Consider the following 15854-nt stretch of genomic DNA (forward strand, 5'->3'; position numbering starts at 1 on the left):
AGGCAATCATAAATCCAGTATATGGGAGAAGATAAAACCGTCTTTGCCTTCTTACCTGAACCGGAGGCATCCTGTAGTCTGGGATGGCGAACGGCCTGTAGTCCAGCAGCGGCGGATGTCTGTAGTCCAGCGTGGGCGGCTGCCTGTAGTCCGCCACAGGAGGGTGCCGGTAATCCACCGGTGGCTGCCGGTAATCCGTGAAAGGAGGTTGTCTGATGTCTGGTTTAACGTCTTGTCTGGCCTTCACCTCAGATCTGTAACTAACAGACACCCCAGACTGAAGGCAGATCTCTGAGGAAATAGATAATGCTTATTTCTGACGGAAACCAGAAAAAAAAAGCCTGGATTCAGGAAATTAAGTGTTTTCCCCCAGCAAAAATCCCATGAAATGTTAATAAAAATATATCAATGACAGTGACAGTTTAGGACTTTGTAGTTCTTGGTTAAATATTTAACCCATCTTTTTAAAGAAGCAATATATCCACCATAAATGATTTAGTAGTCTCTAAAAGTAAAGTGATGTTAAAAAGCAAAAGACAGAGTGTGATGGAGAGTGAAGGCGACATTTAAAATGGCAAAAAAGAGAAAATATATAGAACAGCATAAGGAAAGATAAAATATCTGCATTTGAATCCAATGCTCACATACACTGTATGAAACCAGATATTTACATACACACTGAATACTTGACATTCCCCTTATGACCAGCTATACTTCAATATAAATAGCAGAAACTGTTTCAGCATTACAGCAGAAGCCAATTTCTTGAGTCTTCCTTATTTCCAGTCTTGGAGGAAAAGCCAGTTGGTGACAAGGAACATAAATGTTTGCCTGCACTGGCTGCTTTCCAAACACCAACCAAAAGCATGTCAAGTAGCATTGTGTCCACGTATATGTTAGTCTGTGAATAGGTGAGGGTACAGTGCAAAAATAAAGTCCAAAAGAAAATATGTGTCCTAATTACAATGGGCCATACAGAGGAATGGGCCAAAACTCCAGAAAACCAACTTAAGATGCTTGATTAGGACTGCAAATAATGTTAGTTATCAATTATTCTATTCATTTCTCTGATGATTAATCGATTAATTGAATAAAAATCATCACATTCTGCATATTTGTCAGTTAAGCCTTTTTCATACATTAGAAATGACTAAAATATTCAAAGAAACAAATATTTTACAGAATATTACAGGTGAAGCTAAACTGTACCACTTCAGAAGTTTTTTGTAAAACATAGATCCAGACAAGGGATTTTTTTTTTTATCTTAAATGCAAGTAGTATAAATTTCGGTACAATTTTGACTTAATTACTGCTCTGAGAATGTTGATCTTGCAGCAATTTGCCGTTTTTCAGAGTCTGTATACTAACGTTAACCATTAATTGATTACTAAATTAGTTGAGGATTATTTCAAGAATCAATTAATCATGATTAATTGTTTCAGCCTTAAGCTTGTGGAAAGACACCAACAACATCTGACCCAATCATACAGCTTAAAACATCTTTCATATCGGAAAAATATCTGGTTTCAACTGTATTCATAGAAGCCCAGCTTAGAATTATCCATTAAAAAATGTTTTACAATCTGGAATATTTTTCTACCTGCTGTCGTGGGTGTAGGTCTGAGGAGGAGGAACAGGAAGTTGGGTCACAGGGCTGTGATGGGGAGCTGGGTTGGGCTGAGCAGCAGATGGGTGAGATTCTACTGGTGCTTGGTTGGACTGGGAGGCTGCAGCGTTGGGCTGGACCTTTGGGCTGTGCTGTTGAGCCATGGGGCTCTGCTTCTCTGAGGCCGTCGCTGACGGAGGGTTGCTGAGCTCTGCGAATAAAAAAAAAAGAAAATTTGAGAAAATACTACAATATATGACAGCGTATCAAAGCCAGGCTAAAAAAATAAAAAATAAATAAAATTATGAGGATAAAGTCATAGTAACACGAGAATAAAGTTGTAATGTTAGGAGAACTCTGAAGTCTTACAAGTGCAGTAAAATGTTGAGTATCTTGTGAAATTGTACTTTGTTTTTTGGTTTTACAAATAATAAAAAACTTCATCTGTTAATACGTCCTGTCACTTTAAATCCAAACAAGCTGTTGCTGGCTACGACCCACAACTCGATGTTTACACTCGCATGTGAAAATGGCAGCAAACAGATGCGCAATTATACAATCATACATTATTGAAAAGCACAACTGGAGCCTCCTGTACAACCAACAAGAAAACAGCAAGTGGTTTCAATTAACAATAAAACGGTTGTCTTTTCCAGCAGCCATTGTACAGCGCATACAGTGGTAAAACCAGCTGATCAAACGTGCTAGAGTTCTGTTTTGGTTGCTAGGTAACGGGGAGAACTTTATTGTGGTTGCTAGGTAACGGGCTAGGCTTCTCTGATTTGTTAACTGACATTTGGAAGGTTTTGGAATGGGTCATTTTCCAGGCACCAAAAAATATGAACTTATTGCCTTAAAAAAAAAAAAGCTGGGTGGTTATTTTAAGCAGTTGGGTTGTTTTTAGAAACAGTCGAGACCCAAACGGAAGTCGAAAAAAATACAAAATGTGAATTTAGCATAACATTAAAAGACAGTAAACAGTTCTTTACGGGAGAACATTTCCTGAATGTGTGTTGATGTTTTCTGACCTTCCTGTGGGATGATCCTCAGAGTGACACTCAGGCCGGCGTCCTTGATCAGCTTGACGATGTCGGCGTGCGGCATGCTGACGATGGACTGGCCATTGACCGCCAGGATCCGGTCTCCCACCTTCAGCTTCCCGCTGCGGTCAGCCGGGCTGCCCTCGATGATCCGGCCGATTTTATGGGGCACAGCTGTTGGGTTCGGATGCAGGTGAGTGTGTACTCGAAAGGACTGCTCCCGTCTCTGCCTGCAGAAACCTCACCGCCTGAATGAGTGAGCGTGTCTCTGCCTCGCTCATTTTGCCTTTCACTGCAAGCTTACGTAAGAAATCCAGGATATTTTCATGCATGTGGGCGAAGCGCTGATGCTCGCAGCAGCGGGGTGAAGATGTGTGTGACTGACATGCGGTGGGAGGGTTTGGATTATTGATGAGCGAGACAGAGACCTGCTTCACTTTTATTCAGCCGGAACCAAATTCCCGAAGTTCTCCGACCTCTAGGCACATTTTACAATATGAAATACAAAAATTTACCACGACTTTACAGCAGAATGGATCCTGGACAAACCAAAAACTCCAAGAAACTACGGCTGCAACCAACAATTATTTTTGTAATCCATTATTCTGTCGATTATTCGGACCATTAGTTGATTAATCGGATAGAAAAATTATGCAGATTTTTCATTTAACCTCTTCAATTAATCTTATACAATATTAGAAATACATTAAACGATGCAAATTAAAAAAATTACATTTATTTTTTAAATAAAAAAATAAACATTTTAATGTCTAAAATGCAATAACAGAAAATTCGTTTAGGGAACTCTTGGTCAATGGTAAATTAATTAACTAATTTTTGCATTTGCCAATTAATTAATAATTGGATGCTAAAACATCCATTTTAGAAGATGTGGGTAAAACATATTTAAAAACATTGTTTTATTTTATTTTAAATGCAGAATGTGTATGTTTTTGTTAATTACTGCTCTGACTGTGTTGTTCTTTCTGAAAATGGCCTTTTAAAAAGTCTGAATACACCAGTTAACGATTAAAAGATTGCTAAATTAGTTGGTGATTATTTCAATAATCGATTCAATACAATTAATCTGATTAATCACTTCATACCTGAGTCTGTATCTGTATACTCCAGTTAGCGATTAATCGAGGCAAATTAGTTGATTATGACTTTAATAACCACTTCAATATGGTTAATCGTTTCATGAATCGAGAAGTCCGAGTCTGTCTACTCTAGTTAACGATTAATTGATTCAACACAATTCATCTGATTAATCATCTTATGCCTGAGGGTGTATACTCCAGTTAACGATCAATCAATTACTAAACTAGTCAAAGATTATTTCAATAATCAATTCGACACAATTAATCATTTCATGTCACATATGTGAGTGTGAGTCTGTATGCTTCAGTTAAGGATTAATTGATTGCTAAATTAGTTGACTATGATTTCATCAATTCAACAAGATTTCATCCCACATGAGGAGTTTGAGCCTGTATTTGTATTTAAGTCTGCGATTAATCATTTTAGCTCAACAAGGAAGGAGCTAAAGGAACAGAGGATATGCGCTTTGCATTCATAGATTAAATTGTTTCCTAAAGGTAGTCCAACAAAAAAAAGAAAAGATATTTCTGTGGATTTTAGCCAAATGCTGTTATTTTCTTGGGTCCTTTGATTCCTTCCAGTTTATTTCAGCAGTTTAAAATCTAAAGCTCACCCAGTGCTGAAATATTTGCTTTAAATTTTAGTGAACTTCAGTATTTCATATTTCAAGGGTTGGGAACTCCGGGAAGTTAAATCAGAACTCACTGTTGGTTGCAGTCGTTTCAGGCCGGTTGAGCGAGCTGATGATGACGAAGCCGAAGCCTTCGCTCTCCTTCCTGCTGATTGTGACGTCGCTCGGCTTTGTGTTGGCGGCGGACATCCCGTCTGACGCAGCGGAGGCGTTGCCTGGGCCGCTGTTGGCAGTCTGGCTGGTGCTGTTTGCGTACGTGTAGTCGCTGTGAGGCGAGCTGTGCTGCGTGGAGGCGGAGCCCGGACTGCGGCTGTTTTCTGGACACGACTCACCTGCAGGGGGCGGTAGAGATCTTAATCTGTTTAATGATTAATTACAATCCATGACAAGAAGATACTTCAATAACGTAAATTCCCTTTGTAATAAATAAAATTACTTGAAATCTGATGTTCAGACACACTAATCCAGTCTGTTTCAGAAAAGTAAATTTTTATTTGTAAATTCTTTCTGTTCACCAGTTGTGCTGAAACTAATAATTATTTTTTTAAAAACTTATTTTTCATTGAACCACTTAGGCTTATTTCATACAATATTAGAAATACATAAGAAAATGAAAACAGGTGAAGCTAACACTATGCCACATGATTAATCCGATTAATCATTTCAGCCCTGCACTACATACAGAGATAAACAAAAATAGTTTTTAAAAATAAAGCTCAGAAAGTCTCAACGAAGTTACAGCCAGCTAGAGAAGAGGTCTGCAAACTTTACAGCCTAAAGAGGCCTTTCTGCTTTTTGTTTCTAGTCCTACAAATTTTTTTTCTTGTTTTTAAAAATCCTGTTTGAAATAAATAAATAAAATAAAAAGATAAATGTAGCAAAAAGAGGATGGATCTTTTTTTCCTGTGGGATGGAAAATGATGCAAAAACAAAACAAAACAAAAAACCCCACATAATTTTCAACAAGCAGGTTTAAAATCATATTGGTAAGAACCTGCATTTCTATATTTAAAAACATTTTTTAGTTCTTTATCAGAGTCTCCTAATGGCCATCAGGCTTTGAAAGCCGTTTGTTCTACACCAGAAAATTTAGCTATTATGTTGCAAGTAATGGACAGAATGAATTTCATCAAGACTTTTCCAGTCGTAAACACCACCCACATGTTGAATCGCCTTCTTTTCCTAACCAGCGTTCAAAGCATTCTCATGAAAAGGAAAATAATGGCCAAAAATGTGCAAAATCTGGAGTGGTGGGTGGAGGCCGGGTGCAGAGAGCAAAGTCTGACACTTGGTAAAGTGCCGGTGGGAGTCAGACGATTAGATTGGAAGTTGGGGTCAGAGAAGAGGTCAGGCATGAGTGAGACGGCAGCTTTTGGTGGGAAGAGATTGGCAGAGAGGGCGAGCGGAGTGGGACGGGTTGAGCTGGTGAGAAGAGCGCGTGCGTGTTTGTGGGAAGGTGTTGAAGATGAGATCGGAGGAGGAACGGCCGACTCAGACTCGGAGCTAAAGAGGTTTTAGGAATCAGAGAGAAGTGTTTGTTTTAGGGCGGAAGTGTGATTTAGGCTTTTTTATTTAAAAGGATGACTTATTAAGGGGATTTATTATGAAAAATTCACATTTTGGATGTTATTATTATACTTCCATTTGGATCTCAACTGCTTCTGGCCATAACTTAATGTGTTTTTGTGTCTGGAAAACAAACGGTTTCAAAAATATTCTGATTGTTAAGCCACATTCGGCAGGCTATGTGCTGTTACCCAACAACCCCGGGGAGAGATTTTTAATTCTGCTAAAATAATGATAATTTAAATATACATTAATAAAACAAAGTGCAGTCCCAGCACATTTGGTCAGCTGGTTTTACTGCTGCATTCGATGTACAATGGCTGCTGGAAAAGACAAGTGTTCTGTTGTTGACTTACCATCCAGATCCACCTACTGCATTCTTGTTGGTTGTGCAGGAGGCTCTACTAATGCTTTTTAAAGATGTGTTTTTGTATAATTTTGGATCTGTTTGCAGCCATCTTTATGTGTGAGGGTAAATGTTGAATTGAAGAAGCAGTTTATTTGGATTTAAAGCGACAGAGACCATAAAACAGCTCATTCTGAAAGGAGCTCAAAATAAGCAAGAACTGTCTAGAAGGTCTGGGTGATAAATTGATTTTATCAAAAAATTAACTGCATCTAAACATTTTTGTTTTTGCAACTAAAGTCTATTTTCTGGGATAATCTTCTAAATTTCAAATAGCCCTAAAATGTTGTTAGTGCACACAGCACTTGTGGTAAAGAATTTGTTTGGTATCCATGTATTTTCTATTATTTTAAAGCACAGAATTCTTACTTTCAGAATCTGTTAATGACTAAAAAGTTTGAGAAATGACAGGTAGAGGAAGAGAAGAAGCTGTAAACCCGTCCGGCTCTTTACCTCCTGCCTGCGCCCTTCTCCTGATGACCAGGTTGACTTGTCCGTTGCGCCCCGCCGCGTGCATCAGGTCGATAACGTATCTGTGTGCCTTCCCCACCACTGGGATCCCGTCCACGAACAGCAGCTCGTCTCCCGGCCGTAATCGCCCGTCTAGATCTGCTGGACTCTTCTCTATGATCGCTCCAATAAGAATCTGTTCATTTTGTTCCATAACACCGGGAGTTAAATGAATGGATTCTTGGCATTATGTTGAAATGAGTAGATGTTAGAGTGATTGTTATTCAGTAATGTAATAAAGTATTAGTTTTCTAAACTCACATGCAGTGCCTTTGAACTTTTTCACATTTTATTGCGATATTAATGACAGACTAATACAAAACAGCAGATAATCCGTCTGCTTTACACTGATACTAAAGAGTAGCTACATTTCCATTGGCCATAAAAATAAATCTGCTAGATGGAAACATTCACATTCGGGCAAGTCGTAATCAATAATCGAATGTTACTACTGGTGGAAACAACAAAGAAGACAACAGGAAGTGGTAGGAGGATATTTTTCAATTAAACTTTTTCACATGTGATTTTAATTGCGTTTCTTATTTAATGTAAAATGTGCTGTTTATATCAACAAAACTTTGCAAACATCTCTGATGAAAAGACAACTAGTAAAATCCATTCAAACCAAGTGAACCAACTAAAACAGAGTCCATCTGAGTGGATCCATCTGAGTGGAGTTTAATCTCAGTAGCATAAAAATACCGTCTGCTGAAAACTGAAGGCCATTTTGGCACACTGGAAAACCTTAAGTGTTTTATTTTTATTGCACTATACTAAAGTTATTACCTTAATATGTTTATAAAAAGTACACAGAAATACTTTTTTACTCAAAAAAGTATGTTCAAGTAGTGCTACTCTTACTCAAGTAGAATTTTAGGGTTCTCTACCGAACTGAGTAATGCTGGATAGAAATTCAAACCATAATTCTCAGAGATTTTATTTTGAAAACCATATTTCCTTTTCATTTATATTTCAAAATTATGTGTTATTTGTTTAAGTCTGTCAAAAAAATCCCAATAAATTTCACTAAAGTTGGTGGTTGTAATGTGGAAAAATGTGAGAAAACTTCTTTAAGTCACTGTATGTTGGTGGGATCCCATTAATAGCAAGCCAGCACTCTCTCAGGGCTAAAGGTCAGGGGTCAGGGGTTAGGAACACACAGTGGGAGTGGAGTGGATTAGAGAGTAGAAAATGACAGGGTTTCACACCCATCACCATACGAGCCTTCTCACGTGTCTCCACACTCACAGGCTGCCCGGCCTCATCACCGCCCAGCACCCGAAAGCCAAACCCAGACTTCTGTCTGCGCAGGTGGACCTCGATGTCCTGGTACTCTGCTCCTTTAATCAGAAGAAAAAAACACGTTAAATCATGTCTCTGGGAGCAGCTTTGTAACTGAAGCGTTACTGTAATCCGATCCATTTTTTCAGTAACAAATAACCTAATAACATTGCAAAAACAAGCACTAAGAGTAATAAAAAGGGTCATACAAAGGCACTATTCATAAAATATAAACTGTTAAAAGTTGCTGAGTTATAATCTTGTTTAAAAGCAAAAATAATTTCTTCCTGGAAACTATTCAAATGTTTTTCTTATATAAGGGAAAAATGTGAATTTAAAACTTTAAAATGAACAAGATTTTTTTTTGTATATACAAGGAATTATTCAAATATAAAACTATTTAAAACATTATTTAAGAAGACGTTTATCATTTTAATCCATTCACACCTACACAAAATAATGATTACAATCATTAAAGAAAGTGGCTGCAAACTAATGTGCAATTACAAAACTTTATATCTTTGAAAAGCAGAAGTGGAGCCTCCTGAACAACAAACAAGAATGCAGCAAGTGGCTTCTGGATGATGAGTCAACAAAAAACACTTGTCGTTTCCAGCAGCCGTTGTACATTGAATGCAGCAGTAAAACCAGCTGACCAAATGTGCTGGAACTGGACTTTGTTTTATTAATGTATATTTAAATTATCTTTATTTAAGCAGAATTAAAAATATCTCCCCTGCGTTGCTAGGTAACGGCTGGGCTTCACAAGGGTTGCTAGGTAACGGCACATTGCCAGCCGAATGTGGCTTAGCAATTAGAATATTTTTTTTTATGTTTCTCTGAACTAAAACTCTTTGAACTGCCTTGTTGCACATTTTATTGATTGACTGAGGTGACTTAACATTTTGAAACAGCTCACTTTTCAGTCACCAAAAAGCATTAATTGATTACAAAAAACTGGCTGGGTGGGTTTTTGAAGCAAGTGAGACCCAAATGGAAGAACAAAAACATGGCAGATGTGAATTTTGTGTAATATGTCCCATTTAAGGATACACACAGAGATTATATTTACCAGTAGAGTCCACAGGAAAAACGGTCCTTGGTTGAACAAGTTCTGGACAAAAAGAGAAAGAGAAAACCAAAGCAATGAGACAGAGACATCCACAAACAGATGCTCCCATATAATCCCGAACTCCGTCGTCAGCACTAATGTCATCGCAGAATCTCTGCATCATCCATGAAGTCAGGAAATGCTTACAGAGAGTAATACAGCTCTTCATTACAACGCAAGGTGGAATGTAAGCACTGATCTGCAGTCAGTGGCGCCACGCTATGCCGCGATCCGCAAAGCGCCGGGGCAAACCCGGCCACAGACAAGAGGCTGCGAATGAAAAATTTATTCCAGTTGTATCCATTTTAATCATAGCGGCGCTCTGCTGGGACTCAGCAGGGATGACGAGAGACGAGAACCTGACACAGATGTTATCCCCACCAACCGGATTACCAGAAAAACGGTTTACAACCGGAAAACCCCCCAGAAGGTATCATAAATATAAAATACAGGAAAACAATTCTTACCTTTTTTTGATTGCTAAAACAGGCTAGAACAAGTTTAATAGCTAAAAGGAGAAAATATATGCTGGAAAAACACTAAATGTATTCTAGAGCATATATGTTGGTATATACTCTGGGGAAAATGTCTTGTTATGAGTGAAGTAAACTGCCAGTGGAACTAGCACTTTTTCATCAATATTAAGGAATGTTTGACTTAAAACAAGTCAAAAAGTTACCTGTAAGCTAGTTTTATGTTATTGCAACAGTGCAAAGAAATCTCCACTGGAAAAGTAAGATTTTGTGTTTTTGAAGTGTAAATTTTCTCCTTTTAGCTAATTAAGGATTTACACACACTGTAAAGTTCCTCTGTCAAGCTTCCAAGGTAATAAAAACCTTAATTTTAGCTCAGAGAAGACACAACCACCACAGCTTTAGTTTTAAAAACATAAAAAGGAGATTTAATAATTAATCCACCTGACTTCTAGCAGTTTTTAAAAACCAGCATCAAAAAGATACCATGTCAGATCACAGAAGCTGCTTCTCCACACATTTTTAAGGCGACATACAAAACTACCACAAGTGTTTCTTCCTGCAATTTTACACCATATTTACTGAGAATATTTTTGAGATGTTAAATCAAACAATCCTGTTAGGTTAAAACTTGTAGATGTACAAAAGCATGAAGTGAAATAGTCTCTACGTACACACATAAAGGTTAACAAATGCTTTTTTACTGCTTATAACTCCCACAGGAAAAAAAATGATATCGCGAAAAGAAAATTACCTTTTTAGTATATTACAAGCCAGAGAGTTATGTTATTGCTGTACTGTATATTTTAGGTGTGGAAGAGATCAACTGTGTTTATTCATGGATGCGTTTCTGCAGAACCGTTTGTCAAAATGAAATGAAGAGATTCCCACAAAAATGCCACAACATTTTACAAGCAACCCGGCTACAGTTAAAATTACACAATTTAAAGTGAATTAAACTGATTAAAAAGCTGTAATACAACAAAAACAGCAAACCCTCTATATATCAATAAAATACAGATGTTTATAAAAACGCCACAATCCAAAATAACGCCTCCATGAAAACATTCATGTTCATTCATGAAGCAAACGCTAGAGCTGAGTTCATGAGGCTAGCTAGCAGGACAAAAATACACGGTGACAAAATATTAAAACTGCTTCCTCTTATCCAGCCCATAACGCCAAAAATGTGTCACCTTCATCCACTGATTGTTTTTCTTCCTCTGTTTTCTTTTTTTCAGGGCTACTAATGTGCAACTAAACTTCTTTTGGTTCCTTTAGCTGGCATGACAAATAACTTGCTAGCAAAACAAAAAGATACTACCCTTCCTCTTATTCAGCCCACAACACCAAAAAATATATAGCTTTTATCCACCGATTGTTTTTCTTCCTGCATTTTCTTTTGATTTTGTTGGGTCGTAATGTACATTACAACCCAGAATGTGCAGTTTACTGTATCACTAAACTTCTTAATGGTCTATACAACACTCTGTGTGAAAGTGCGGTCCAAAGAAATCACCTAATAATGCAGAAAAACACCAACCAAAGTTAATCGTTGCAATTAATTTTATATGGGATATTTAATTTTCCAGAAATGTGGCTGAACATGCAGCTTTGGAGCCCCCTAGTGGCCAATAGCAAGAAACAGCCCAGCACCTCAGTCATTGGTTGGATTTCATAGTCAGTAAAAACTGCTGTACATTTGCTTTTCTGTCTGTTTTCTGTTATTTATGGATTAGGAGGAAATTATTTCCATCCTTCATACCTACAGCAGGTGCCTGTGTGTTTTCACCTGCAGTAAAAGCTCCAGTACTTACGCCTACTCTCATAGATAGCCATGGACTTCTCAAAAAGGTCATAGGGGTCAGGTTTGACCAGTGCCAAGGCCTCGGAGGCCGAGTCCGGGACCGAGGCCATGTGAAGATGGGGTGTTGGGAAGGGGGCGCTGTGGGAGACAATGGGAGCAGAGCGGCTGGTCTGAGCGGGGCTGTTCTGCCCCTGCTGGGACTCCCACTGCTCCAGCACCTGCAAAGCACAGCGGCATGACGGGTCAGTGCTTCCTCTTCCTGTTTGTTTCCACATCTGCTGTTTGATTTTAGCTCTATTGGTATGGTTAAAACACAAACGAGATATGATCATTGGCTACCCCTGATTGATGCAAAACCTGTCAAGCTTTGGACATTCATACAAAACATTTCCCACTATAAAAAATTACTACTAACTTGTTTTTCTTTGAACTAGCTTGTAAAGATCTCTGTACTGTGTTGTACACATTTGCATTGATAATTTTTTAAGGTTCTCTATTCTTAATTATTGATTAATGCCATAAGAAAAATGTTAATGAGAACCAGCCCACACAGAGTTTTATCCAAAACTAGAACTACCACGCTTTTATTTGAATAAATTTGTCCAAGTTTTACTTTTCTGATAAAATAAAATAAAAAACATTCCATGTAGGAAAAATATTTTTTCTTTAAAAAGACTAAAACGTTTCACAGAAGCTCCCACCATTCATCCACCCATCTGCTACTCTTCCTCTGATTTTATTATTTCAATAATAATGTTGATTGTAACCAAAGACGAGGTTTTCAGGCCTGGTACTTCTTTATTAGTGCTACTCCTTTTTAAGAATATAATAAATACTTTGAATGTATCACCAATAGTGAAAAAGCAGCCAAAGTCCAAAATGTTGGAAAATATCCATTTAGAGCAGTGTTTTTCAACCTTTTTTGAGCCAAGGTACATTGTTTTAATTGAAAAAATCACGAGGCACACCACAAACCAAAAATGTAAACAAAGATACTCTGTAGCCGCCTATATTACATATATAGTCATTCTTATCAAAGTGTCTTGAATAGAAATCAAATAAACACAAAAATTTATTTTGATCATATTTTACATTTCTTATTTCAAATTGCACTTAACATGTCCACTTCAAAAATACACCAGAACAGTGCCACAACACTGTCGTGTGTGATGCATGAATGTAGTAACATTCATGCATCACTAATTCTCTTGTTTTAATGTAAAATGCTCTGTACCTACTGCCATCTAGTGGTAATAAAATTACATGATTACGCCGCTAGTCACTACTACAGCAAAGACACTCAAAGATGGCATTATTTGCAGATAATTAATTGGTTTTCAAAAAATCTTTTAAGACCAATTACCGTATTTTCCAGACTATGAGCGCACCATACTATAAAACCGTACCTTCAAATTTTTTTAACCCCCCCTGGAAACTATAACAGCCGCACCGGTCTACAGGCCGCTGGTATCTCTGCCGCTCTCGGTTTCCCATAAGGACCCAGCAGAGGGCAGCAGAGGGCTGCGTCCTAATAACTGCTGGATATATTAAGGACGCAGTTCTCCGTCTCCAAATCCGGTTTTGTTCACGCCGAGTTTACGTGCAGCGGCTTTATTTCCCTCCTGTACTGCCAGATCGATACTCCTCAACTTAGAAGCTGCATCATATGAGTTTGAAAAAATTTTTCCGTCGTGCCTGCTGCTAGCATGTGCTTGTTCTAAATTAAAATTAGCTCGTTCTTCTTTGATTTCCAATTTTGACTTCCAATGATTCACTTCCTGCTAAAGAGCCCCCTGGTGGTTGAAGAAAAATCCACAGAAAAGCCGCATGTTCAAAGTGTAGGAAAAAAGTAGCAGCTTATAGTCCGGAAAATACGGAGGTGAAATTGGATCATTTCCACGGCACACCTGACGATCACTCACGGTACACTAGTGTGCCGCGGCACAGTGGTTGAAAAACACTGATTTAGAGGACAAAGAGGCAATATGGCCGCTGTAAAGCACAACAGGAAAGAAATTAATGGTTTTAAAGATTATGTACAGTGATATGTCCTTTATTGAGCTAAATAATGATGAAACATCAACAAATAACACTAAACATGTCGAATAATATGCATTTTTTTAATATTAGAGATTACCAGAGCTTTTTATAGCAGAAACCTGTGAAGTTATTAACCTTTTTCATGTCATTTTAGCAGAAATCCAAAGCTTGACAGATTTGTTGCGGCTGCTTTTGACTGGTTAGTAGTGAAAACTGTAAAAATCATTCAAGTGTGGATACAGCATTAAAATTAGCATGCTCACCCCTCAACTTGTATGTTTGTCATTCTGACCATTAGCCACTTGAATTTAAAGATGGCTGCCGTTTTGCAGCCTTTTTAGCCACTTGTTGGCATGAAATGTGCTGGTTTTTCAGTTCAGCGGTTTAGCGTTAGCACAGCTAAGATTTTTGTTTTGTGAATTAGTGGTCAGTGAACCTAACGTTTTAGTCGTGGCTAACAACTACTTCTCTATTACAAACATTGCGGCCATTTTGAAAATCACCACCAGAAAAAGACGACACAGGATAAAGGAAATACATACAATTTCTATGGTTTAAAATATGTAGGCTTTAATTGGACACCAAACATCCATCTATTTGTCGATTTTAGTGCAAAAATTTATTTTCCATGACAACAAAGGCGGCCATCTTGGAAAATCAAAAAACTATCAGTAAATAATTTATGTGTGTCCAGTTATTAGTGATTTGACACCAAAAGCATTCACTTGTGATAAATATTGGCAAATTTAGAGCAACAATTAATTTTGCTTGATCACAATGGCAGCCATCTTGATTTTTTCCGAACAAAGCAAGCTCTTTGGAGCATGTATCCACAACTGAACAATTTTGATGACATTTTCAATTATCTGCTGCAGTATTTATCGGTGTTTGGGGAAAGAGCTTAGAAAAATAACAAGTTAGTGAAATTAGTAGTAGAAGAAGCAGTTTGGCTTAATTTATTCAGGGAAAGACAAATAACGGCAAAAGCTTCTGTCCGTTTCCAAGGTGAAGAGATGTGGGCGGTTTGGCGTTAATTTGAAAGAGAAACATCTTGAATTCGAGCCGGCAGCGACAGTTTCTCCAACACCAGTCAGTCTGAGCGGCAGCCTCAATGTGTCAGATGAGCCGGCCGCGTGAGTCACAGCAGGACAGCGAACAGACAGCCGAGACGACATTTTGACACGCCGAGAAGCGTCAAAGCGACTCGGAACGGAGGGAAAACTGAGACCGTATGACTGGCGCGTTTATCATCGGGAAGATACAGAGCAGCTGGTTCTGAGAGCCAATATTAGCTGCAGATATGAAATGTGCTTTCCGATGTGACCCAAAACCGTTTTCTTTTACCTTTAATTAATCTGCATTATTCAGTAAAAACATCTGAAAATGCTGCAGCATTAACTAGTGGTTACCTATGACTTTCTGAATTTGACAGACAAATTTAAATAGGCTTATCTGCAAACAAAGATTTGCTGGACGGAAAGTCCATCTGACAAATTAGCTACTGCTCTGCTCTCACTCTGTTAGCCAAAGCCTCCATGTTTGACTCTGAGCTGTGGAAACCTAATTAGACTCAACTCTGTTTTTCTCATTTTGTCACAGAACCACCACAAATGTTGAAGTATTTCAGAAACACAAAATAATGCCTTCTTTTTGAGCTCATTTCAATTAAAAATCTTTAAAGTGTGGTGTACATTTTAATTTTAAGCTTGCTTGATTCAGACCTCCTCAGAAATTTATGCATTTTCTTCTTTGCAAAATATTCAAACTTGAGTCAAAATTGATTTAATGTGAGGGTGAAGTCAGATTTAGAGTTGGTCTTTGACTAGGCCATTTTTACATACGATTTTTTAAAATTGTAAATCACTCCATTATAGCTCTAGCTATACATTTAAGGCTACTTCAAAACAGTTCTTTTCCCCCAAAAAAATTTTACACCACTTTTTATGACTTCATCAATGGCTTTCCTTTCATCCTCATATCTTTTTAACTTGGATTTAAACAGACATTTAGTAATCAAGATAAATATTTTTCATTGCGGTGATTTAGTAACATTTTTCACCACTTTTTACTGTCAAGCTTAATACCGATTGATTGATCGACTTTTTAAGTCTACCTCTAGTGGTTCATGATCGTCAGGAAACAAACTCTCTTTGATACACATTTTTATACTTTATTTTTCTCATTTTGATGGCACAAAAGGAGTTGGTTAGATTTTATTTTTCAAGTATTTATTCAATAAATGACTAAATGAGGCTGAATTTAGTTTTATTTATGTAACAAG

The 15854-nt window shown here is 37.7% G+C and overlaps 1 protein-coding gene across 6 annotated transcripts in view; it reads right to left on the minus strand.

Annotated features, from left to right (window-relative positions):
• LOC106939036 (membrane-associated guanylate kinase, WW and PDZ domain-containing protein 2-like) overlaps nucleotides 1-15854 on the minus strand; it is a 34747-nt gene that overhangs the window by 14690 nt on the left and 4203 nt on the right. For 3 of the 6 annotated variants that reach the window (XM_015021293.1, XM_015021296.1, XM_015021297.1), the window contains exons 2-9: nucleotides 11544-11751; nucleotides 9215-9256; nucleotides 8086-8201; nucleotides 6805-6997; nucleotides 4454-4711; nucleotides 2636-2821; nucleotides 1602-1818; nucleotides 56-260 (exon numbers count right to left, since the gene is read on the minus strand). In XM_015021293.1, coding sequence (XP_014876779.1) covers nucleotides 56-260; nucleotides 1602-1818; nucleotides 2636-2821; nucleotides 4454-4711; nucleotides 6805-6997; nucleotides 8086-8201; nucleotides 9215-9256; nucleotides 11544-11751 — 1425 coding nt within the window. The remainder of the gene's footprint in view (nucleotides 1-55; nucleotides 261-1601; nucleotides 1819-2635; nucleotides 2822-4453; nucleotides 4712-6804; nucleotides 6998-8085; nucleotides 8202-9214; nucleotides 9257-11543; nucleotides 11752-15854) is intronic. The other 3 variants (XM_015021295.1, XM_015021298.1, XM_015021294.1) reach the window with 2 other exon arrangements.

Source organism: Poecilia latipinna, unplaced genomic scaffold (genome assembly GCF_001443285.1).
Source record: "Poecilia latipinna isolate Pla-1442-1.1 unplaced genomic scaffold, P_latipinna-1.0 Scaffold2755, whole genome shotgun sequence".
NCBI lineage: Eukaryota > Metazoa > Chordata > Actinopteri > Cyprinodontiformes > Poeciliidae > Poecilia > Poecilia latipinna.